This window comes from Toxorhynchites rutilus, chromosome 3, assembly GCF_029784135.1.
Source record: "Toxorhynchites rutilus septentrionalis strain SRP chromosome 3, ASM2978413v1, whole genome shotgun sequence".
Lineage (NCBI taxonomy): Eukaryota > Metazoa > Arthropoda > Insecta > Diptera > Culicidae > Toxorhynchites > Toxorhynchites rutilus.
This window is the reverse complement of record NC_073746.1, coordinates 149,702,460-149,730,199: the sequence shown is the minus strand read 5'-3', so window position 1 is coordinate 149,730,199 and position 27,740 is coordinate 149,702,460. Positions and strand designations below refer to the sequence as shown.

The following is a 27,740-nucleotide window of genomic DNA, read 5'->3' as shown; positions in this document are numbered from 1 at the left end:
TAGAGAATAATGTTTTAACAGTACATTCAAAATGTGATTTTTCTAAAACGGTTTATGTATTTTCCAATTAGTTGTATTAAGGAGTTGTATTAATAAAAATGATTAGTTATTTTGAATTTGGATTTTTAGTGATCTAATGTGTTCCGCTAGTCAAGCCATTTCGTTTGATACTCATATTGATGAATTGAAAAAAAAAGTCGCCATTTTTTGATTTCGGCCGTTTTGGATTGGCATTTTTCTTAAACAACTGTGTTCTACTAGTCAAGCCCTTTCATTTGATACCCATATCGATGGGGGTTTGATAAAATATGTAGTCCGCCATTTTGTAGCGGCCTTAGTTGGATTTGCTAGATCTTGAAATACACAATTTTCTAATGACAGCAGGGATAAAGGCGTATTCCAAATTTCATATCAATTGGTGAACAGGAAGGGGATTAAATTTCTCTTGATGTGGAACAACCCAACAGATAAACATACAAACATACGAGGGCGGTCCGATAAGTACTTAGCCTCATCGCCCGATGGTGTCAGTATCGCAAGAGAGATTACATTCAGTACATTCTCGTGAACGGCTAATGTCAAAATTTCAGCCGTATCGGACTCGCAGTTTTGTTTTGACACTGTGACACTTCTACAATAAAAAAAAAAACATTTCAGAGCGACCAAACTGGTAGAATGGTTATTTCAAAATTTTCGTTGCATTATAAAATAATATCCACAGTTATAAACAAGCGACTTGAATTAATCCATAGCGTAGTTCTACGTCAACAATGCGGTCGTGTCTTGAACACAACCTCTTATAATTTTTTTGAGCCGAGACTCTTTCAAAAGCGGCTCTTTTTGAGCCGAGACTCTTTTAAAAAGCGGCTCTTGTATGAACCGCGGATTTTTCTTGAGCCGAGACTCTTCCGGAAAGCGGCTCTTTTTTGAGCTGCGGTTCATTTGTAAATAACCGTGGATCGTACGCTCGTTCTGGCGAACCGGCTCGAATGAGCGGCTCGTGAGCGCTCACCCATCTCTAATCGGTGCAGCTATTACACTTTTTCGAGTTGTTGGTCTGCTTGTTGCATATCTTCAGAGAATTATTTTGTTTTGCTTTGCGTCCCTTATATTTTCTTTTGGGAAAAATTTCAGAAATGCTCAAATACATGCAACTAGCTGACCCGGCAAACTTCGTCACGCCCAAAATTTGTGTTTTGTTATCAATACCTACACACATCCACGTTTTCTTACTATGAGCAAGTTCATGGATCCAATCGTAGAACTGTTCATTGATTGATCTTCTAATCGACCCCGTTGAATTTACGCTCCCCCCTCACCTCAGAAAGGTGGGAGGTGTGTTGATCCACCTTAGAAATGTTTCTCGCCCCCTAAAACCTCCACATGACAAATTTGGCTCAGTTTGCTTGATTATTTCTCGAATTATGCAGAAATGTATGCTTCATTTGTATGGCAGTCCCCTCCCCCCCTCAAAGAGAATGGAGGAGTGTCTATTCACCCTGGAAATGTTTCGTGTCCCCTAAAACATTCGCATGACAAATTTGGCTCCATTTGCTTGATTAGTTTTCGAATTATGCAGAAATTTGTCTTTCATTTGTATGGCAGCTCCCCTTAGAGAAGGGGGGGTGGAGAGTCTAACCACCATAGAAACATTTATTGCAGCCTAAAATTTCAGTATGTCTAATTTGGTTTCATTTGCATGATTAATTTTCGTGTAATGCAGAAAATTGTGTTCCTTTGGTATGGCAATCCACCCTTAGAGAGGGGGGTGGAGAGTCTAACCACAAAAGAAACATTTATTGCACCCTAAAACCTCCATATGCCTATTTTGGTTTCATTTGCTTGATTAATTCTCGAGTTATGCAGAAATTTGTGTTTCATTTGTATGGCAGCCCCCCCTTACAGAGGGGGGTGGAGTATCTTACCACCATAGAAACATTTATTGCACCCTAAAATCTTCAGATATCAAATTTGGTTACATTTGCTGGATTAATTCTCGAGTAATGAAGAATTTTGTGTTTCATTTGTATGGCAGCCCCCCATTGAGAGGGAATTGGAGAGTCTAACCACAATAGAAACATTTATTGCACCCTGAAACCTCCACATGCCAAATTTGGTTTCATTTGCCTGATTAATTCACGTGTAATGCAGAAAATTGCGTTTCATTTGTATGGCAGCCCCTCCCTAAGAGAGGGGGGAGGAGTATCTAACCTCCGTAAATACATTTATTTGACCCTAAAACCTCTACATGCCAAATTTGGTTTCATTTGCTTGAATAATTCTCGAGTAATGTAGAAATTTGTGTTTCATTTGTATGGCAGCCCCCCCTTAGAGAGGGGGGTGGAGAGTTTAACTACCATAGAATCATTTATTGTACCCTAAAACCTCCATATGCCAAATTTCGTTTCAGTTGCTTCATTAGTTTAGGAGTAATGTAGAAATGTGTGTTTTATTTGTATGGCAGCCCCCCCTTAGAGAGGGGGGAGGGGTCTCAAACTATCATGAAAACCTTCCCCGGCCCCAAAAATCCCCTATATACCAATTTTCATGTTGATCGGTTCAGTAGTTTCCGAGTCCATAAGAATCAGACAGACAGACAAACAGACAAACAGACAGACAGACAGATAGACAGACAGACAGACAGACAGACAGACAGACAGACAGACAGACAGACAGACAGACAGACAGACAGACAGATATCTAAGATCTAATCGAATATGGCGAGAGATTCGATCTTGTTCGGATATTTAAGATTATTATTTATTGAAATATTGATATTGGAAAACAATTGGGAATATTTCATTCATTAAAGATGTTTCTGTAGTAAGTAAATCGTACTGTGTTTAGGGAGTAGTACACTATGAACATCATAAAACGTATGTGATTTTCGCGATTTTTTTCAACGAGAAAATAAATTACTATGATTAATCTAATATCACAGTTATATAAGGCATATATTACTTAACAAACAAACAAATATATTGGTGTCAAATTGGACCGGAATAGCCGCAACCGGTTTATTGAACCCTTGCAGCCAAAACCTTGTAAACTGCTGGGAGTTCAACAAGGTTTTTCTAGTGGACCGATTTCAACCAACGATTTTTTTACGCAATCTTGGATATATTTCCTGTCATCGTACGTAGGATTTTTTCAAAATATAGATTTTTGACGAAATGGCGACATTTTTTGTAAAGAATTGCGTTTTTGCCTCAAAAATCGAAACAAAAACATTCACCAAAATCTTATTTTACTAAATATCCATAACCCTACCCTAAATATCCTACGTACGATGACAGGAAATTTTGTGGAGAATATGGGAAAAACTATTTCATTAAAATCGGATAGACCGTTCCGGACGTAGAACTCCCACCAGTTTGCAAAACTAAGTTTCGAGAAAAACGCGTTTTAAATTTTTGATCCGAGCTTCTTACGCAAAGACTTAGGTCCACTAATTGGCTTGTAACTTCGGAACGGAGCATCGGGCATATCTGGGACAAAAACTACAGTAAAGTAGACATCCCAGAGAACATTTTAAGCCGTATTTTTGACGTAGGACTACGTCTAACCGGAAGATATAGGGGGTGAAATGGAAATCTAGGCACTGAACAAGTAAGAAAAAATGCAAGATTTGGAACGCTTATAACTCGAGCATTTCTCAATAGATCGCAAAGGTTTTTGCATCAATTGATAGGAAATATATCTACGCATCTATCATAACGAATAACATTTCATTTTTCTTGAGATAAATAATTGAATAATTGTGAAATATCAAGCATTGTCAAAATGCACTATGTGCCCATTTTTGAATGGTCTATTTTGTGCTCCTCAAATCGTACCGACCAAAACGGGCAACCAGAGCAGCAGCGAAATAGAATGAAGCGCGATTGGAAAGGAAAAAGAAAAAAATGAACGAAACATTGGTCGCAGTCTCACACATGCGTAATTCTCGAGCCAGCCAGTCAGCTTAAAAATCCCCGCTCCACTGCCGTAACGATCATTCTCATTCAAACCGTACACCACATCGGTTCGCATCACAACACATCAACAAACCAACCCAAGCAGCCATGTCTGGACATGGTAAAGGAGGAAAAGTGAAGGGAAAGGCAAAATCCCGCTCGAACCGTGTTGATCTGGAGTTCCCCGCAAGGGTAGCTAGGCCGAGCGCGTTAGTACCAGTGCACCAGTTCACCTAGCCGGCGTTATATAGTTTCGGCCGCCGAAGTGATCGAGTTAGCAAAGCTGCTCGTGACGATAAGAAAACCCGCATTCGGAACAAAACACATTCGGTTCGGTGGACATCAAGACAACAGGCAGTTGCAGCGAGTGGCGAGTGGCAAACGCAATCGCAAAACGGCATCAGGTAGCAGAAGAAAAAAGTTTGTTCTTTATACAAACTTATCGAAATGGTTTTTTTTTCGAAACCACGAGTACTAAGTTTTCTAAATTGGAACCATTCCATAAAACAAGGCGCTTTTCAGGGCCATTAAACCTTCCAAAAAAGAGTTTAGGAAATACAGTTCAATGCTTTCTAAAACATTATCCAAAATAATAATAAAACACAAATTGATTTTCTCATAATTTGTTTGCCAGGATATGATGAGTATGTGAATTTGGCAGTTGTTCTGAGCTTATTGATAGTTGGGGACTTTCCTGATTATTCAATTTTCACCAATTCTTAAATTGTTTCCAGATTGAAAGTACAGTAATTTACAATTAGTTCGACATTTAGCTAATTGGACGGACATGTAATGCGACATATTTAGTTGGACATTTTTGTAAACATAGAGTTCGGGGTCCAAATTATGACCCCACATTGAAGGTCGACACTGTACCACTGTCATCGCAAATGTTCAATTACAGGTTAAAATCGCCTCCAATGCGACACTGAGTGGCGCTTCGGCACGTCGTATTGAATGTAAATTACTGTACAACATATCACAAAGCTGGATGGGAAGAAATTTTCCAACTGTGAAAGCTGTGGCGAGTGGCAACAAATCGCTAAACAGGTAGGTTTAGCCGAACAAGATGGGGATATCGAGTGATAACAAAACAATAAACTCTTTAGATTGAAGATAATTTTGTGATCCTGAAAAGGACCCTTTTTAGCCTGCATATGAATCCAACGAGCGAACAAATCGTAATGAATGTATTTTTTTTGCCATCGCTCCCTTTTAACGCTCATTCGTTTGTCTCGTTGGACTCGTCCCTCTGGCTGAGTCTGCTGATTTGTCTCTATCCTGTGAGTGTGTACCGCTAGAGTATAAAACACGCGGACCCCAAAAAAATATCTTATTTTCTTTCGAACCGTAAACCCGTGTGGTTGTACGGCATCGGTATCGTGGACGTAACAAAGGAGGACAAGTTAAGGGAAAGGCAAAGTCTCACTCGAACCGTGCAGGTCTCCAGTTCCCTGTTGGTCGCATTCACTGATTGCTCCGCAAGGGTAACTAGGCCGAACGGATTGGTGCCGGAGCACCAGTATACCTAACAGCGATTATAGAGTTTCGGCCGTCGGAGTGCTCGAGTTGGCTTGCAAAGCTGCTCACGACAATCAGAAAACCCGCATCAAGAACAGAGCAGCTTCGGTTCGGCGCTCATCAAGGCAACAATTAGTTTCAGTGAGTGGCAAAGTGTTTCTCCGGCACGTCGCATTAAATGTAATTTACTGAACAACATGTCACAAGCTGGATGGGAAGAAATTTTCCAACTGTGAAAGCTGTGGCGAGTGGCAAACGCAATAGCAAAACAGGAAGGTTTAACCGAACAAGATGGGAATATCGAGTGATAACAAAAACACAACACCAAAGGTTCTTTTCAAAACCATCAACATATTCATAAAGAGTAAACAGTAAGCTAATCCATTTTTCAGGTAGATTTTCAGGTTCACGTAGGGGAAGAAAATAAAACAACATATTTAAAATATATCTTTAACAAAAGCTGTCCCCTTTGTATAGTCCTACGTCACTCCGGTTATGTCCCCGACTTTACCCACCCGTCTTTTTTTCAGTGGATTTTTGCTTTGCCATACATAACTTTGTTTCATCAACTTTTCAGTTCAGAATCTAGTAGTAAAATAATAGATAGTAGTAAAAATAGATTGTGAGTGAAAAAAAAATTCACTGGGCAGTAAATAAGAAACTGCCGTTGTTTTACTTTTTTTTCAACCATTTGATTCATTCTTTCCTTTTCGATAAAACAGGTCAGCTCAGATGATAAAATAAAGGCCTCTTTGAGAAAATTCTCCCCAAAACACGTTGGTAAACCAAACGGAAACCACAGCACCATTAGTAACTAAAATAATCACAAATACAGTAGAACCCCGATTATCCGCGGAATAGTCGGGCTAGGTCACCACGTATAACGAAAATCGCGGATAACACAATGAAGGGTTAAAAATGAGGTGTAAACACGAAATAAAGATGTTTTAGCATGAAAACTATGTTTCACCAATACAGGAAGCATTAAACTATCCATCTGTACACCAATGTTCAGATAATGTGAAAGTCATGACAACAAAACAAAAGCGCAAAACTTTACCACTCAATGACAAATTTCGGGAAAATCTATAGAATTACTAGGAAACTCGCTTTTGCGGATAATCGAGGTTCTACTGTACAATTAATTATAACGGCAAAAAAAAATTCTAGAAAATTAGTAAAACTAGTCTAACTAATTATTTCTCTCTGTATGTCGATTAATGCATTATTTGGGGCGATTATTCGTATCGAATAACGAACGATTAATTTCAAGAATCGGGGATCACTGGGCCCTATTATAGAAATCGAAGCAATATGAATTTTGCTCGTTAGCTTTATTTTACTATTATAGAAATCGGGCAATTCGATAGCACCGAGCGAGTGATAGCTATCGATGCAAGTGTCAGAACTTTTCGAGTTGTGTGGTTCACTTGTTGCATATCTTCAGAGAATTATTTTGTTTTGGTTTGCGTCCCTGATATTTTCCTTTGGGAAACATTTCAACACATGTTCGTTTGTTTTGATCAGTATTTGTTTCACGGTGCTGCCAGAATAGTCTATACAAGGTAAGTGTTCAATTCAGCATTATTTATATTAATCATGTTATAATTTACAATGCAGAACTTACTTCCAGCGCATATTTCAGTGGCTGAAAATGAGTGGACATACAATTCACCAGTTTGAACGATTCGTTGAACCAATGAAAGCGAATGTAAACATTGCTAAAGGTATTTGTGGAGGCAGTTCAGATAGAATCCTAGTTAAGGAAAAGTGGGAGGAATTCAGTGAGGAGCTTAATGCACTGAGACCATCAATGCGTCTTGGTTCTGAATGGTAAGTGTTTTTTTCTACGACTTCATAACTTCATAAGTAAATTTTATCATATTCTTTGAATTACTATCAACCGAATTCCTATAAAAATTGCTTATTCCTGCTAGCGTACATTAGTACGTGTTACTTTTGTCAGCAATTTTCCTTTTTATTGCTATACTATACCAAACTTTCTATACCACATGCTGAAGCTGAAATGTCTTGCAAAACAATAATGATTTTTATTTTGGTTACAGATTTGGATTGACATGACGTGAAAGGTAAAGAAAACACTAGCACACAACAAGCGAGAATTTACGGCCACAGGTGGTGGCCCAATACAATAAAGCTATTGACGCCGCTACAACAAGAAATCGACGCTAAAAGACAATTACGTGCAAAAAAAAAGTTTTGCTAAAAAAAGTGGAATTCATGTTACGGAATTTGGCATCCTTCCTATAGTGCTTTGTGAAACATTTCAAACTCGTTTCAAAATATTTCAGCACCGCCACTGAAATTCGAGCAGAGTAACGAATCGAGCTGTTTTCCTCGATTTCTATAATTCCAGATTTTACACGGTGTGATTGTGATAGTGATTGTATCGAATCCTCGATTCGATTTCTATAATAGGGCCCACTAATTGCATCGTTAGGGATCATGGACAGAAATTTTAAACCTTGTTTGAAGGAGATCGAAGGTCTGAAAAAAGTTCCTCGTTTGGCAGGGAATCAGCAGTAGTGGACTGAAAAGTTTCGCTACCGAAGTTTCTGAAACTATGAAATAGGAAATTTATCAAAGGCAGATATGTCTGGCTTTTCTGAAGCATCATGAGATTTATTGCCTTTACTGGCTCGAATTGGCTATTCAAATTCCACCGAATAGTGATACAACGAGAATGGCGTCAGTGTGGTTCCAAGGGAGTGAAATCTGGCCTATACCCCAGAGATGACGCCGATTGAAAAATACTAATCGGTTATAAAGAGCACAGACCCAACAAATAGGAACATTTGTTTTGTGTTTAATCCTCAAATGGATTGTTATCGCTTCCGTCTTCGTCGAAAAGTCAAAAAGGGTACTTCTGATTAAATATCTCCATTTCTTTTTTATTAGACTTATGAACCAACTAGAAGAAAAATAGTTTTAATAAAATTTTATAAAGAACTGTTTATTGCTGAAGTCTCCAGAACATTATATTTGAGGTACTTTATGGCCGTTTCAATGTAGGGGACGGTTCAGGACCAAACTCCCAAACTCTTTTCTGTTCACATACTCTTCAAGCTGTTAATCTGAAAACATTGCAATATCGCTTATTTGGAAACGCGCCCTCAGTTTCAGCCATAACTGAGATAACGGTTGTAAACGTTTTAACGTTTTTGCAGGAAAATAACAAATCACAACTCTCAATTTCGACGTAGATTTATTTTTACGTTTAATAACACTAGTACAAATCTAATCACATTTCAGTTAAGTAAATATGTTCGTTTGAACTTTGAAATAGTGTTCTGATTTGGTATCGCCAGACACTGGAGACGATGCGCAATAAATAACCGATCTTTTGAAGAAAGAAGCGCCATCCCGAGCATGGGTAACGCACAAATGGTGAGAAATTAAATCTTAGCAGTTGTTGGTAGGAGTAGTTATCACCACGAACCGAAACAACATAGATATTTAGTGATTCTCGTTTGATGAAATTTGAGTTTGTTGAACGAACAAAAACAGCTGAATAACTAGAACTAGAGCGTTCGAGCATATCTATTCGATTCGCAGCACAACGTGTAATGATCCCCGACGGTCACGATGTCCTCCACGGTAGATTACATTCTTGGCCCACACACGACACTCGACGTTAATGTTTTCCTTAACTGTGGATAAAAATAAACATATTTTTATTTGATTAGTTAATTTCGAATGGTGTTTTTTTCGACGTGAGTAAATTCCACCTGTTGGACGGGCAAAATGGACAGCTACAAGCGGGCTGAGGTATCCCGGCTTGTTGGTGTAAGGGTAGTAGTAGGATGGTAAACCACGTGCAGGGAAGTATTTCAGCGGTCCGATCGTTTCCGCGTCCGCTGCAGTCAAGCCGTTGCACGACACCCAAATTTGTTTGCGTTCGTTCTCTGGCAACGATTTAATGTGCTCCACCAAATCCGTAGGCATGTCGCTAGGTAGGTCGTTCACATCGTCGTACAGTTCCGGAACCCATCCATAGATCTGACGAATTTAGAGTAAAATATAATTATTTTCATTTTGATGGACAGTGGGTCGAGTTGCGTTTTGTTCAGCATACCCTGTTTAGCTTTATGAACATGCATGGCGCTGATTTGTTGTAACTGTAGCCCTGTTCCGACGAGCATGGACCGAGTTTGGATGTGTCGAAAGCGCACACGTTTCCGCCAGTTGGCGGGCTGTTTACATCACAGATAACTTGGTTCTTGCCATTACCAATAAGCTTAGAAATGTCCTTATATGCTGGAAGAGAAAGTATACAATTGAAATAATTAGTAAAATAATTGAAGAAATGCCATTTTCATATATCGCCAACAAAGAATAATTACTTATGGTAAATTTCACAGCACTGGAATCCTCGGAGACGAACGAATTGAATGTTTCAAAGTCCCCGTCAACAAAGAAAAAGAGCTGGTTTTGTCATAATATTTTTCAATTCTAGCATCAAAATAATACACCATGAAGCGTTTAAAGATTGATTAGAACAGGGTCCGTCGAATCAGACGCAGGAAGATAAAGTTATTAAATAATCGCGTAAATTCTAGGGCACTGGCGCGGTTGGTGATTGGCCAAAGCCTGGCATAAAAATAGTAGATGTACACTGCAAAATATCGTTGTCTGAACAACTCGTTTCCGTTTCCGAGACCAGTTGATGCCGAATCGACGTACAATTACCTGAATACTCCCGCATTCAAAGATCCAATTGACGCGAAAATTGAATCCTGTTGGCCATTTTGCAAGTCTGTTGTCCTCTGGTTGGCTCATTGATACGGCTTTTTGGACTAACATATTTATTTTTTGCCACAAAGCATATTTCACACTGAATGGGATGGCCAGCGAACAAAACCGTCGCGTTTGGGCGATCGGAAATGCAAAGCAGATTCAAGAAGTATTGTTCCATCCATAAAAAAGTAAAAGTTTGGTGTGTACTGTGCTCCAAAAAATATCTTACTCTTACAAGGAAGAAGAAGGCGAGATGGTTACGGTGAACAATAAACGATATTGTGATATGTTTAGCGACTATTTTTTTCTATACTAGACGGAATAGACTTAAAGATGTTCGTTTTCAATGTCAATTTGTTGCAGCCCATGTTTGGTGATCGTGACTTGGCTCCACTCTATAGAAGCGTTTTGTCTGATTTCACATACTGAAGCGGCAGCGGCAGATACATGGGAGTCACAGGTGATAACATATTTGTTCCACCATCATAATTATTCCCTGTTTCCAATAATTACAACGCAACACTAAATCAACCGCTTCCACCTTTCTTTGACAACGTACAGTATGCCAAAAAAAGTTTATCCACCACCTCTACCAATTTACATTTTTTTGTTTTTTTAGTGAAAATCAGGTTGATTTGATGAGTGTTCCTCCGTGATTAATGAATATACTAGCTGACCCGGCAAACGTTGTTCTGCCATATAATTTATTTCTAGAGAATATTTTGGTTGATAAAAACAAGAAGTGGGTTATATCTGTGATATTACCGCAAGGTAGACGTAGGACTACCGTCGGTTCGGTAATCATTCATTTGAGATTGCATCTGAATCAATGCTTAATTAATGAATAAATGAATATTTTGAAAGATTGCTGAAAGTTTTTCTTTTTAGTGTGTGGGAGGATGAGTATAATTTGTGCTCCCGTGGCCGAGTGGTTAGCGTCAAACCTGGTCGGGGAAATTTTTCTTCAAAGAAATTTCCTCTGACTTGCACTGTGGTCCACGTATTTTAGAGCTTGCCACTCAGAATGCATTCAAGGCGTGTTATTTGGCATAGAAATCTCAACTAAGTACTAATGAAAATGACGCAAGTATTATTACGTTGAGACGGCGGAGTTCCTCTAGGAACGTTAGTGCCATATAAGAAGAAGAAGAAGAGGATGAGTATAAATATGGAATTGTTATTAACATAAAATTCAACTCTTTCGAACTTGTTGGTGGTCCCGAAACGAACCGATGAAATTTGAATGGCCTTGTAAAAGCAACTGAAGATGTTTGATATGTGATTCGTGAGAATAACACGAGATTTTTCATGATCACTCCATGCGCAGAATAGAAACTTAGGGCGCCATTTTACGGTGAAAACGAAATAAAATCTACATAACCTTGCATAAAATTGATTTCACTTTTATCGTGATGTGGCAATTTTCCATGACTGTTTCATGCGAAAGCAGAACAGAAACTGATGCTATTGGATTGCATCACAGGAACACCATGTCGAATGCGTAAATGGGTGCGAATATTCCTTCGCTCGGATGCATTCACACGCAAACAATTTTTCACGACTGTTCCATGCGAAAGCAGAACAGAAACGTACTCACGCCTTGCCTGTGTCCGCTATGGTTTCCCAAACACTAATGCAAGCGAGCAAAAGAAATCACAGCTTGCATGTATTCGCTATGACGTTTTCTCCAGGTGCCTAGATTTTGCGTCCGTGATCGGGAACACATTGCGATCACCAATCATCATCAATGAGCTAGATTGTTATGACTTCAATAGCTTGCTTTCAAAACAATTTTTAAGCTATTGAAACGATTTTTTGGACCAATAAGTGACAAACTCGTTGACATTTTATCTTTCGGATGAAGTGATTATTATACCACTCCATTCAGCCGGTAAAGAGGTATTAACGTTCAAAACATTGCAGTCCAGCGTCACTCTCTCGCTTTCGAAACTTTGAACTTACAACCCGGTACAGAAATGATAGACGTAGTCCTACGTCAAAAATGAATATATTTCAAGAGAGTTTGCATGTTATCGTGCAGATCTGTAAAATTGATATAAATGGTGATTTTCACTGCGAAACATACATACGCGTACCTCTTTTTTTCGAATTTTCCACTTTTTATTTTAAATATCCTTGTTTTATGTAAGGTACACCGATGTAAATGGATACAATAAAATGAAAAGTCCTTCTTCAACTTAGTGTCACATTCTAAAAAAGAAGTATTTTCTCGCCTCATGTTTTTAAAGCTCATTATGTGATTATGTAAGATATCAAGGCGATCAATCAACGGTTTATGAAGTCGATTGACATTTCTATATTCATAGAATTCTGTTCGCAGTTGCGCAATACATTGTTTGTTCACATTTATTGAAATAAATTTCAAAACTTCAAGATAAGATTAATGAAACGCGATATATAACAATATCAATTAGAATATATGCCTTCAAACACATACAGTAACATTTTAGAGCGCCGAAAAAAACACTGAGCAAAAAATCCCGACTTCATGAAGCAATTCCCGACTTTTTCCCGCGTTTTTCTCGATTGATTTTGATTCTCGACTTTTTCCCGCAATTCTGTTTTGCTTTCATAATAAAACTCGAACTCCTCCTTCCATCCTGACCATGATCTGGAGCGTTGTCGAAAGATTGTGAACAATTTTCGAATTCAATTGAATTCAACATATTTACTTTGTAAGTAAAAAGTTTGAACAGTTGCCATGTAAGATCAATTCATTGTAATAGATTATGTTTTTCGTTACAAGTAAATTTGATGACCGTCCTTTTACGTTTGATATGATGTCTAGGACTTCCAAAATATGTGAACGGATGAATTGTCAACCGATCATTGTATTTTACATTTCCCTCTGAAATTATTGCATCTCTCATGTTACCGTAATATTCGAACCGCGAAAGTTCATTCATCTCTAGTGTCTGAAATGACGATTTTTCCAGGCTCCTCAGTTTAAAAGTACGTTTAAAAGAAATTTGGAAAATCGAAATTTTTGTTGATGCCAAATGACCTAAAAATGCATGAAACGTCGAGATTTGGTGTCATCTCGAAAAAAAATTTTTGGCCGAAAATCGACCTTTTGGGTCGATGGTCGGTTCTTCAAATTCGATAATTATTTTTTTCCATACTTTCATTGCCTCTCAGGCAATGGAGGTAATTTACTAAAAGGTCGATTTTCCAAATTTACTTTACTCTCCCCTTGGAGGATTTTCGAGAATGAAAAAATCAAAACTTGGAGCGCTTTGAAGCACCCCTAAATCATGTCCGATTGAGCTGAAACTTTGCACAGGTCATTTGATCATTTGATCAAAAAATTTGGTCAATGAACAAAATGTACATGGTCGGTTTTTGAAATTTGACATGACAATTTTCGCTGCCACTCTAACCCCCATATACTCCGGTTAGACGCAGTCCCATGTCACAATCTTTTACATGGTCTTTTCTATTTTCGATTCGGACATACTGGACAATTTCAGCCATTTGATAATCGTGCGTTGCATCAGGAGTGCTGTCGAACATAATCCCATAATTTTCGTTGATCTATTATCCAAAATCATTTCCTGAATTACAATTCCTGACCGCCCCCTCGCCCCCCGTACGTTACGCTACTGATGAGATACAAAAGTAATCAGCAAATTCGGTCATTCAAACAGTCTTAAAATGATATTCAATGCAGATCACATAATGATGCTGCTTAAGAATGATAAATCTTTTTCGTTCAATAGGATAAAGATCACTCACGTGTCAAAAAATCGTCGATTCGACTGACCCACTGTTGGACATCGCTCTTGTTCGCAGCAGTGTACCTGATGATATTCTCGGTATCACTATCTGTGGCCATCGGTCGGTAGCCCACGCCTGGACTGGTTCCAATGATGGAGGCATCTAGTTGCCACTTGGGGAACTGCGTATTCATCGTAGCCAGCAGGGCTTGCATGCAAATGGTGAACAGTGCCGCCAACAGCGCATAGAAAATCATGTAGAACACGAACAGCTGACCTGAAACGAGAAAAATCGAAGCGTTAGTTGTATATTGATAGATTTTTTCGCACTCGGGACTAGTAGTTAAACAAAAATTCGGTCATTTGCATAGAATGACAGAAGGCGTATATTCTGTCGCGGCTTATAGCTTCAAATGGATCATGCGTTTGGAATTCGACGTTACACGTCGCCTGATGAAGTTCACGCTTATATAACCAAAACGTTTGTGTTGTGACTATACCTTTTCTCACATCCATCAAAATTCAGCATTATGAATCAGAATCAGGGCATATTAAAAGCAGTTTAATTGTAGCAATTATCTTATTACAAGACGCAAGGAGTTTCCTCAATGGCGTATTAATTATCGACGCGAATGATTTACATTATAATTCCAGTATGCCCTTCGTGGTTTCGGATGGGGTCGGAGGTTTGATCAAATTGACACTAATCGTGTGATACTGTAATTCACGTAGGAAGCATATGAATAAAACATCGAACTTATGGATTTGGATCATGTTTCTGATATCAAACAGGTAATCAAGCAAGTATTTTTTATGCAGAATGTAATGATCAATATCTAAAAATATTGTGGTGATACGATTATGTATCTAAAAAAGTCTGTCAAAGTCAGAAAGCAGAATCGATAAAGGCTTCCTTTTATTGAGTGATATACTTTCCACATAATAGAACTGCTATCAACTAACCGCCTCATTTCCACAATCGATTGAGACAAACTAAATTTTATCCGAAAATAATCAGAAAGTTAGTTTCATGTGATGTTTGATCACTTTAGCGCCCGAACGATGCTTACCAGATTTAGAGACTTTTATATGGCAAGACTGGAACCACAATCGAGGATCGATGCCCTGAAGTTAGCCATTCGTCTGAAATGATTCCGTTGTAGCGGGTGCACAAAAGAGGATACTTCGAAATCCTGTTTTCCAAGCTCTTACGTTACGAGCAAGGAAAACATATTGAAGTAACATTATGAATCAGCTACTCTGTTTATATTTGGTGAGGATATAAAAAAAGAACTGTTAGCTTCAATCGGCTACCCAAGAGCAACATAAAACTATATTCGCACCGAGTTTTTTTTCGTCGGCGCCCAACGTCGTGTATTTATTTATACCTCCTCCAACGTGAAATTGTTGTGCACTTTGACTGGTCAATTTGGAAAATTGCAATGTCGCGCGTAATTGAACTCCATACGTGTGGTGAAAATGATATATGTCCTGACTGGATCTCGAGCGTAACGAATGGTACTGTGCTGTTTTTGGTACATGTCCAGAGAATTTTGGATTGGACTTTGGAAATACGGAAGGTCAGTTTATTTATACAGTTCCTAACTTGATTTGCTGAGTGTTGTGATCAACGGTTCATCGGTTCTGAACAATTTTTGTCGAATTCTCTATGCTTAATTATTTTTATATCAATTTATTAACATGAATAAATTTATAATTGATTAATTAATCATCCTATCTCCTTATATGAATAATCAACGACTTTAGATGTGTGAACCACATTGTTATGATTATTAATCGATATACGAGTATCAGGTCTCAAGCAAAGAGAACGCATTATATACAAATGTCTTGTTACCGGTGGAGGAACATTCACTATTGATACAGTCGCTAATATGTACACTAGGGTGCCAATGAAAATGGTCGTCTCGAATTTCCAAAAGTTAGTGTTCGCCACCTCGAAAAAACACCCTGTGCAAAATTTCAGCTCAATCGGACTAAAGGAAAAGTGGCGCAAAGCGGTAAAAGTTTGATTTTTTGGAAAATCAAAAAATCACCAAAGCGGAGAGTATGGTTTAGGGTGTTAGTGAAAATGATCATCTCGATTTTCCATATGGAACTTCATGCGAAATGTTGGGTTACACGATAAAATACTCAATGCAAAAAATGAGCTCAATCGGACTTCATTTATTGATGTCGCAGACTTTAAAATTCGAGTTTTTTGAAAACCAAAAATCACTGGAAATCGTGGTTTTCAAAAATTTTTTTGATGCGAAATGTCTTAAAATTGCATGAGACACATATTTTTTGTAAAAAATTGACTTTTCAAATGGAGAAACGATCGAGTGCCAAAGCCAAATTTTTGTTTTCACTTTCATTTTTGTTTTCAGTTTTCATTTTGGTTTCCATTGTAAAGGTGTTTCCCAGAAACCTTCTCAGGTTTCCCATGGAAGGTAGCTCGCGATACGATAACTCGTGGTATAAATTTCAGGTTCGTTTTAATGTAGATGTGTTTTTGAGTTACCTTTTCAGGTTCCTCATGAATATTCTCCGTGGGCGGTTAATAAATTATGTAGAAAATCAGGAGGCTCGCGATGCGGTAAGCCACGATATTATTATCTTCTTATTGTGGACATGGATTTCTTTTCGTCGAGTGGCTGAGAGTCTGCGTTTAGAGAATCATATCACATACCGCAGTGATTCCTGATTCTCACCTCTTCCCACTAACAACTATCCCTTCCATGATATTCGCTAGGGAACCACGCTATAGAAGCGAACCTTCTGGCTTTCGAGCGGCGAATATCATACTAACATTCCTTCCCTTCCACTGGTGACTGTAAGGACGTGGCCGGTGACGTTATTGACGGTGATTGAATCACCGGAACATTGATGATTTGCTACTCCCAAGCGTCATTCAGTGTGTTCTTTGTGCAATTCTGCTGGTTCAGGTCAATCACGGAGAGTAACTACGACATGAATTAAAATGAAGAGTTTGATAATTTGCAGCACCGGATCATGTTGCCCCTTATTCACGCTAGCTCATATTTCGCACTCAAAAAAATCACCATAGAAACGTTTCGTGTTTCGTAAAACCTTCACATGCTAAATTTGGCTCCATTTGCTTGAATAGTTTTCGAGTTATGCAGAAATTTGTGTTTCAATTGTATGACAGCCCACACTTAGAGGACGGAAGTAGTGTCTAACCACCATAGAAACATTTATTGCATCCTAAAACCTCCACATGCCAAATTTGGTTTCGTTTGCTTGATTAATTCTCGAGTAATTCAGAAATTTGTGTTTCATTTGTATGGCAGCACACTCCACCGCCCCCGCACCCTCCCCTTAGAGCGGGGGATGGAGAGTCTAACAATCACGGAGAGCAACTACGAAATGTAAGTCTACCCAAGTTCAAGCTCAAGCTCGGATATATCACTCTGGCAAAGTACGATTCGAATAAGTTTAGCAACATCTATGCAGTTTGTTTATCAATATCTGCTGAAATAATACGACAAATTCTCGGATTGAGTCATGGTCTCTACTTCAATTAATAGGGACAAAATAGATCTAAGAGAAAAGAATGACAAGTGGCTTGAGTGAAAGTTCGGTTATTTAATCGAATGGAAGCGATACAGTGAGAAGAGATCCGTGTGAATGATACATGCACATTTGTCAAAGCAGTTCATGAGCCAACGATATTCGTGATGAACAGAAGTATTGTCGAGCTTGATTGATGGTAACTGTTCGTTCGAATTAAAATGAAGAGTTTGATGAATTGCAGCTCCGGATTATGTTGCCCCTCATTCACGCTAGCTCATATTTTGCACAAAAAAAAATCTTTTTATTCGTGCACCTTGATTTCACTTCACGTGCATAACTGGAAGAAGTTTTCATATTTATTTTCAGAGTAAATTAAATCATTCATTCATTCGAGCAGTGTTTGAAAATGAAAACAGTGATGTAAAAGGTTATGCAGAAGGCCAGCATGAACAATTAACTGCCTCTGCTGGTGGTGTAATGGTAAGCATGATTGTTATGTCCTTCTATAGGAAACAAGGTGGGGCCTATGGCATACGTTGAGTTTGGCCATGCATTCCGTCAGCTACCGTCTGGCAACTATTTGCGATAGGGTGCCCTTTCAATTCTACTTTTTCGCGAGTTCGTTTTTTGCGAGTTCATTTTTGGTGAGTTCATTTTCGCGAGTTCAATCTAGCTGTTAGCCATGAGCATGATTATTAGGTGGAGCAGATGGCAGAATTTACGAACGTAGTATGCGTGATAGCATGCGGCGCCATAGCTACTTTACACTTTGTTTCGTCAATATTTGTGTTCAATTTCAATTGCCTTCCACATCCATGTGAAAACGCTTTTTTTCGGCATATTTTGTATCAATTAAAAACAGATATTTTCGTGGAGTTCCCACTGAATATGCGTATAACGTGAGAGTGTGCAGTGGATATTTGTGAAATTATGTCGAAAAAGATGAATAAAAGTGATATTTTTGTGTGTTATTTTCACTCTCTCACCTTCATAGAAACAAACAAATTTTCGTTATTTTCGCGATGATATGATGATGTTTTGAAGGCTCCCAGTACCGGTGTATGTGATTTGAGAAAAATAGTTTACAATTAAGCAACATTTCATTGAAAATTCTGCTATTTCCGAGGACTAAGAATACGACTGTTATCTGTATTCCATATTGAATGCACATTCTGTACATTCCATATTGAATGCAAATAACGACGACACAATATTTTGTTTACCAATACAAATAAACCCTGCCTACTGCTCCACCTCATATGTACCTCGTTGAGTGTAGCCATCAATGTCAAACTACTCGGTGAGGTCAAGGTGGGTCTAAGATATAAGATGCGATCGTTTGGTCACTATGTGGGGAAGCGAGCGGTATATGAAAACAGTACGCAGGGAAGCGTATGTATGAGAGTGTTTAATCACAAGCGCTTGAAATTCTGCATTCTCTTAATAATTTCAGCGGTATTCGCCTGCTACTAGTACTTGTGATGTCGTCTTGAACAGTGTTCACAAACCGTGGTCAATCTAATTGGGTTTTGCTTACAAAAAAAATACTTTTAAGATGGCTGCAGAGTGATTTTGACGTAATTACCCATCTGGTAGTATAATTCTAAGTACCTTGATCTACACCAGTTTGAAAGCTTGACAGTTCTCGTGATTGGCGTTTGCGACCAGGCCATGATGACACTGTCACATGCTCGTCACACATGTGTACATGCTCGTCACACATGTGTACATGCCCGGGGGCTCGTGAGCTCATTCAAGTGGTGCCAATCAAGGCCCGAAATCTTCGAAGGTGAAAAATGAAGCCCGACTCTACTCTCAGTAGCTTCGCTTCGACTAGAACTGCTTCGGCAGTCGCCGTCCACAAAAAGTGAATTGACTAGCGAGGATGACTGATGAACTAGTTCAGTCAGTGGTTATTCTAAGTGACGCGACTAATGAACACAAATCTGCCTCTTCATTCAACTGACTTCAATCCATATTTCTACCCCCCTAAGAACGAAATTGTTACCCACGTACGCAATCTTATGTTTACGTCCATGTAAAGAGGAACGAAAACTTGATTTCTGATGCAAAATGGTAGTTATCTCATTAATGGACCGTTTATTGTCTACCCATCGTGAGCTCAAACCAACGAACTTAGACATTTATCCGGTATGCTATAAAGGTCCTTGCGTTAATATTAGTAAATAGCGTGCAAAATGTAGTTGCGTGTAGCGTATGTCAAACCAAACATCGATGCATGCTTACGTGATACATGGGAAAGACAGAGAGGAACGAATTAGTTTTGGGGAAACTTACTTCAAAATGGGATAGAGGGAGATAGCGGCTAAACGCCCGACTGACTGTTTAGTCGTTTTGGCGGAGAAACTGCATGGAGAAACCAAAAGTCATTTCTAACTGAATACGGATATAGATAGTCAGATAGTCAGCAGACTATCCTCAGTTGACTTTGACTATGCCGAGCCCTGGTGCCATTAGCCAATGAATGGTTCTGCCTTGATCATAAAAAAACTACTGCAGTAATATATGAAACAGAGAATCGCTGATTCAGTTTGCGCAGAGAACACCGATTCCACTGCAACACGGGAAACTAAAATGTATTAATCGAAACTAAATCTTGCTGGAGTGAAACGAAAAAGTAAAGACCACGGAAAGCATCCGTATATTGGGCTAAAATCTTTTCGACATGTATTTGGCTTCGTATTTCCATCACGTTGGAAAAGTGCATCCGAAATGAATGTCCGAATGTCCAAGAAACTGGTTACGAATTGTTTGAAAAAGTCAAAATCATCATGATAGTGTTTGACTCAGCTCAGTTGTATTACATTTTGTAATATATAGAGTTCTGTTTTTTACAAAATTATACTGAAGTTTATACAAAACATGAGAAGTTTGATTCATTACTTCAAATAAATTGATTGAAACTCACTTCAACAACATGTAACTATTCGAATTATGAATATTTCTTATCCGTTCAATTTTTGTTAAAAGGTAGATAAACAAATAATGATATAATGGATGGTAAGAATATTATTTATTTAATTTTTTCGGAGCTCGTAAAAAACGTCTGAAATTCGTGCCTCTACCCTTAAGTGAATTAGAGTTACCGAGGTCTACCTTGACGGTCCTTTAGACTCAGCGGACTGTGGGTCAGCTAAGACAAACTCCGGCATGGCAATGACTTCGGAATCCGAAATGCTTTGGCGTTCTCAGTGACATCTGACGGTACATTATCCAAAGTATTCGGATTGAGATGAACTGTTCCTGTCTTAGGAATCTATGTTTGGCGATTTCTATAGTAACGGATTTATCAGAAGACTGACCGATAAGTTCTGCGAAATCGTACTGCGCTGGATTATTCCGCATGAGCTTCATAACCCCGTCAGCATACTATGATTTAAATAGACACATAAACGTAACTTCTAGTGGCTGTTGCTTATTGCTACTGTGCGTAGAAAATTCAACGAACCCTTTTTGGTCAACATCGAAATCTTCGTGTCCATGCACATTGTAATTCATGGCCTAAATTCTACTACAACGTTAAAATTCATACCATAGATTATTTATAATATCAATCCCAAGTAAAACTTGTTAACAATATCAATACTTCAAAGTTTAATCAAATTTAGTGAAAATTCACTCCTAGAATTAGAATAGACAGAATTTTTTTATTATGTTTGTTCAAACCCACAAACCCCAAACCCCAAACCCAAAATTTCGGGTTTGACCAGATTGAATAAAGACCAGCTCTTAAACAGCCCCCTTCAATATTCTCCAATATTTGGAAATATTTAAAAATAGCTCTGTGTTTTATGTGCACCCGTGGCCGAGTGGTTAGCGTCCCACACTATCATGCCGGGTGTTCGGGTTCGATTCCCGTTCTGGTTGGGGGATTTTTCGTCAAAGAAAATTCTTCCGGCTTGCACTGTGGTCACGCGTATTCTAGAGCTTGCCACTTTAGAGTACATTCAAGGCGTGTTATTCGGCATAGAAATCTCAACCAAGTATTAATGAACGACGCTAGTTAATGAATACGTTGAGACGGCAAAAGTTCCACAGGGAACGGAACGTTAACGCCATTCAAGAAGAAGAAGCTCTGTGTTTTCATGGTTACGTGAAATGAATGTATAACGAAATGAGATGAAATCTGTGTCATGGTTGTTGAAGCAGTCAATCGCATTAAATATGTTGGACAGATTGTTGTCGAGTACAGTTTATCTCGTGTTTCCTTGACATACTCGAGAGGCCAACGAGACCAACGAGGCCAATATCGAGAGTTAGACAACAATTGAAAAGATTTTTTCATTTATTTGAATTTTCGAGAAATAAAAACAGTGTGATTGTTCTTACCACTCGCTAAAATCCACAAAATCAACAATAAACCCGGGGCAATGACCCTAAGCAACAGAACAACACAATCATTCATATTTTTTATTGCAGTCCCTAACAAGACAGACGTGTCGTTTATTTTTCCTTTTTTTTTGCTGCTACTTTTTACAGGGTAGAAGGCAATTATCATTGATATTATACACGTACGAACCGGTTCGAAGATCACCTTGACTTAAGATTTTGATGTTTTCGCTCGGGTCGTTTAAACGGCGTCCGCATGCGTTGCAAAACAAAATTTTGCCTCCTTACCGCTGCGATATGTTTTGAAGGTATTTATTATCGAAATTCATCTTGGCTCTTTTGATTTCAACAACAACTTGTGGTATCACATCTGATTGAGTTGTACTGATGAACCCGCTTCAAGTGCCCAAACCATATGAGTAGTAGTTATGATTGATTTCCGTAGAAGGCGAATCGGAGAACTTCTAAAATACTCGACCGCCCCCAAATAACATATGTTATCGACCCTTCATGAGCTCTAGCTCAGTGTCGTAATACTATTTTACCAACATACGAAGCATGAAAACATTAAATCAAAACTAATGCTGCTACTCGTATTCTCAGAGAGTCAGATTATTTCTTGATGACTTGTATTTCAATGGTCTAAATTCAGTACATATTTTTGGTAGTCGAATAATGATTAAATAATGATTTAGTAAATATCTAACACAGATAACCCTCTCTTCTGAGACGATAATGGTATCATGACAAACCCATTCCCGTTGGCACCCAAAAAAAAAAACGATGCTGCAGACGGACTTCTCTCGTTATCCCCTAATGAACCGTAGTCACTATTGACATAACAAGCTTCATCCGAGCGCACCATGTCAAGGACTGTGATTTATTAGATTGACAAGTAGCACGGTGTAAATTACATCCTTATCTTTGCGCTCAGGACCGGTAGCTGTAAATCAAATGCTTTTTGGCTCGTTCTTCATCATAATGCACCTGTTGGGTTTCCTCAATTGGTGTTTGCGACAGTAGAAACATTCTTTGACTGCAGCCTGAATACACCATCTGAAATTGTGATCTTGTGCGAGGTATTGCTCAATTATTTGCTTCGATAGTAATTTATCTGATATATAGTATGGCAAACTTCCAACGTAAAACAGGTGGTAATATCATTGGCTAGGACTATGATTCGCTATGTGTACATCTTGTTATTCTACGAAATACACTGAAAGTAATTGAAAGTCTCGGAAGTAACCTAGAAATATGTAAAATCAAGAAATTGAACTTAATATATATCGGTGTGATGAACCACAAATAATATTATGCACTACTAAGGAGCACTTCTTGAAATTTGTATTTTGTTTCGAATTCACATAAAAAACAAAAACTGAATATTTCATTTTTTTTTTTGAAGAATTGAAGAACTGTTCGTTCGAACATTAGAACTTGGAAGCTGCTGTATTTTAAAAAAAATTTACTTTATATGTTACCTATTTGTCCTCGAACAGATCGAGTAACATTTCGTTCGATTCACGCATGCGTAGGTGCGATGAGTGGAGTCAACATCTTCAATTCCGCATCGATAAAATCCATAAACAGTTTAAGGGACATAAGCTTGCGATGCAATGCACAAATAGCATTCCTCTCGATTGGTGATTCGGTTTCTACGTCGTTCGAATAATTAATTTGTTACTGTTTCATACATGACTTCTATTGTTGTTGTTACGGGTACACAAATACTGATGTAGGCGAACACGTGGAACACGTTGGGCGACTAAAATAGAATATCTAAATAAAATTATCGCACATCGCTCGCTAGACTCAAGGTAATACATCCAAACGAAAGGTCGGCTATATCAGTGAATGAGATTTCGTATATAAATTTAGATCAGAAAATTGAGAAAGTTTTTAAAATCTTGAATAATTTATCCTTTCCTTCATGTAAAATCCTTCCACCCTTGAAAAAATACTTGATTCATATCGATACATATCGTTTCAACCGAAAACAGTTCAGCTCAAATCCAAACTGTTACAAGGTTGGTCATTGACATAGTCCTCCGACAGCTGTTATTTCTGCTTCCGACACATTGAGCGCGTGTTTTTTTCCCTCCCTGGATTATACTTCATCCGAGCGGAGCATGCGTTGCACCAAGAGTCGCAACCATGAAACCACAACGATGTGGTGAAAAGTGTATCAATTCACGGACTGAAGATCGCTTTCATCAGATCCAGTGGAAACGTTAAATACGTTTCAGATTCTACTTCTTGCAACGAATTGATTTTAGCATTGAACTTTGAAATTTATATGTATTGATCAATCATGATCATATCAAATATCCTGCTTGTAGGCAGCGCCGTTACCAGGCTTATCAGTGTGCAATGAGAGAGTGAAATAATCATTATCAAAACATTTCAAGGTTAGTGTGCGATGTAGAATGATGCCGAGATTAGAACCAATGAAACAGTAGAGACGTTTAACATGGGATGAAAGCGCGCAACGAATGTTATCTCCACAGTAAACATGAACGAAGTGGAGTTCACGATAAAGATATACATTTTCTACTCGCACAAACATTTACGAATTCAAAAGATGTTACCCAAATTTTGACACATCGGACTGTCAACATATGTTTATTATTTTTCTGATCGTGGATGGGTTTTTTTCGGTGAATGTGTGGGGTGGTGATAAATGTGATCGATGACGATGATAGGTGATAGATAGATCAGCTGACTATTATTATTAAACAATTATTAAGCTAACAAACAAATTGTCGTAAATCGACCTCTGAGGGATGTCCATGGTTATATTGCTTCACACGCAAATTGATCTAATGTTTCGAATTTTTGGGTTTGTGAATTTCGTCGCCAGTTGCGCGATACAGATACAAAATTCAACATGCAGCAGCTTCGTCGGAAGCATGCTTAATAAGTTATTCGAACTCGAAGGACTACCCAAGTGTTATAAATTTGATGTAGTTCATGCGGAATTGATACCACAATTCAAAGGATACAGAGTTGGAAGATTTAAAATTCTTATTAAAATTAAATGAGATCAGCTGCGGCACAGATAAATTCCGTTGAAACCATCTGTTCACAAATAATTTATGGATATTCCTGCTGGGCCATTTTCAGCTTCATTTCAGTTCTTCCTTAGACCTTTTGTTATGAAGTTTCTCCCTTCACAAACTAGTTTCATTCTGTCTTTGGGCGGTTCGAGATTGAACAAATTATTGCAGACAGCAACAGACAGACAGCAACAAACAGCAAGCAAAACATCCTCAACATCATTAGACGGATCGTACGGATAATTTGTTTTCGAACAAAGCGGTAAAAACTGTCATAACTATCATCGAAAAAAATTATAATATTTTTTTACAATTCAACACTTGTTGTCATCACAAATGAGGGTGGAAAAAAACATCAAGTGGATCGAACCTAACAACAAACATTCTGTGGGATTCCCATTTAGGTTGTATTTACAAACTGGTTTCCACTCTGATTTTGTTGATGTTCACATTTATGAATCAACAGCGCATGTTGTTCGTTATAGCCACAAACAACAATAATAATACCATATATTGGAGCCTCCTATTCGTTCTGATCTAGATAATTATTTAGTTTCAACTCGGTTTCAATGTCAATAAACATGTCATTGCCATATTAACATTCATCCCTGATTACAAATTCACGATGTTAGATTTCAGAGCAGGTGGCTGATCTTTGGTTCCAGAACGCATCCAAGCCTAATTTCAGACCACAGATTTGAGATTCATAGTAATTTCAAAGTAATATTCTATAAGACTTCCCGAAAATTCTCAGTGAGTGATAGGCTCTTGCTTTTTTGTTTTCCTACGACTTTCACATGATCTAGTCACCGGTGTACATAATTTTCTTGCTGAGATAAGGTAAATGATGTTGGTTTGCCCAGTCGAAAATATGATCTTTGTTTGTCCACTTTCTGAATGCTTTAGTTCAGCGCACCTGTGTCAAATCAAGTATTCAAATGTTTTATATAATAGAATAAATAAAACATTAATAGAATTGCCTTTTTCATGATTTACAGTAGTTTAATAAGATACACTTACTACACTTACGCTTACAAATACAGGTTGGACTCGATTATCCATAGTATTGATTTTTTTCACTCCGGATAATCGAGTCAAAACTTTTTTTTTCTTTATTTCTTTTTTTTTCATGTATTTTTCGTTTTTTTGAAAATAAAAGAGGAATTTGATTTTTGATTCTTCCCCTTAAAGTCAGAAAACACCTTTCTCACATGAAAAAAAAAGTAACCAGATTCTCTCAGATTCTCTTCAAATCCTCCTACGCATATGTTCGAATTTCAACAATGACAGAGTTACAGAACTTTTTTTTTTGTTTCGGACTCTGTTGCTTCATACTGGCTCTACATTAAAAAGTACGCTACGGAAGTCGATTCTGATGCTTTCATTTGAAAGATGAGAAAATTTAGTACAGGATATAATAGTGGAACAACTAAATTAGTGAATTTTAATAACATTTTGGAAGTGAAACACATAAAAGTTAATAATTTTTAATGTGTTATTATTAATTTTATCCTTAAATATTATATTAAACTAGATTGTTTCTATCAATTAAAATGTTTTTTTAACCGCTTCACAATTTGTGCTTTGACGCATAACTTCTATCTTCCTTAATTTGGCTGCAATATCGATATAAACAATTCCTGGTGAAAGTTCAAGCAAAATCTTCAAAAATCACGATTTTTACCCCACTGTACATGTAATAGCCACTTAAACTTCACCTTAACGTTGAAAGGCTACATTTCATTCACAGTTCACAGTTCGTGAACGTTCGTTTTCGTTTCTTAGTATTTCGTCTGCTGGAAGTTTGTTTTTTTACTAGTTTGACTGTAATATTTTAATCTGTTTTCATCGTTGACTGTTTAATTGGACCTGTCTACATCGCAGAATTGTGAAGTTCATTTGTGTTTTACTGTTTTAACGACCCGAAGGATATAACTCGAAACCGTATCTCCGTCATTTCACCGTCTGTTTTGTTTGTTGGGAGATGGAGAGAAAACAATGCGGAGAATGCCAGCTGGAGATAAATGAAATCGAGCCACTGCGTTGTGGCTTTTGTGAGGTTTACTTCCACATCAGCACGCAATGTTGTGGTTTCAACCTCAGTCGTGCAAGCAAAGATCTGTTCTCCCAAGGAAAGGCAGTATTCGTATGTGCGACTTGCCGAGATAAATTGGGAGGTAGAAGTGTGAAAACCTATCTACACGACGAGATCACGAATGGCACTGCTTCGTCAACTGATGGGTTACCCGCTCAGGTCCAACAGTTAACCAAATTGGTGAAATCGATGAGTGATAAAGTGGACAAATGCATCTCTATCGACAACTCTGCCGGGCGTCCACCGACTCGACCAAGGATGGAAAATACCTGGCCCCGACTTGGTGTTAAACGTCGTCGCGGTAATGAAGGCGAACCGATTGGTACTTCTTCTGTCCGCGGAACCAACAAAATTGATCTCAGTGACTTGTCTCTGCCATGCCTGACACCATCTATCCCCGCTCCTAAGTTCTGGCTATACCTATCCGGATTGCACCCGTTAGTAACTGTTGACGATGTTCAAAAAATTACTTCTCGTTGTCTGAATTTGACCAGTCCTGCTGACGTGGTACGTCTTGTTCCTAAGGAGGCAGATACTACGAAGCTGACTTTCGGATTGGATCTATCATTGAAAGGCCTCGCTCTCGACGCATCCACTTGGCCCGATGGATTACTATTCCGCGAATTCATCGGCTATCCAAAAAACCAGCGTGCATCCAACGGCAATGCTCAAGCAACTACTTAAGGTTCTGTCTTCTGGACGGTGGAAATCCTAGGGTTGACACCATTAC

The 27,740-nt window shown here is 38.3% G+C and overlaps 1 protein-coding gene across 1 annotated transcript in view; it reads right to left on the bottom strand.

Annotated features, from left to right (window-relative positions):
• Nucleotides 1-8,686: 8,686 nt before the first annotated feature.
• Nucleotides 8,687-27,740, bottom strand: part of LOC129777312 (sodium/potassium-transporting ATPase subunit beta-2-like) — a 50,570-nt gene continuing 31,516 nt past the window's right edge. Inside the window, exons 2-5 of the mRNA XM_055783538.1 lie at nt 13,992-14,249; nt 9,574-9,755; nt 9,227-9,497; nt 8,687-9,148 (exon numbers count right to left, since the gene is read on the bottom strand). Coding sequence (XP_055639513.1) covers nt 9,039-9,148; nt 9,227-9,497; nt 9,574-9,755; nt 13,992-14,249 — 821 coding nt within the window. The 3' untranslated portion in view covers nt 8,687-9,038. The remainder of the gene's footprint in view (nt 9,149-9,226; nt 9,498-9,573; nt 9,756-13,991; nt 14,250-27,740) is intronic.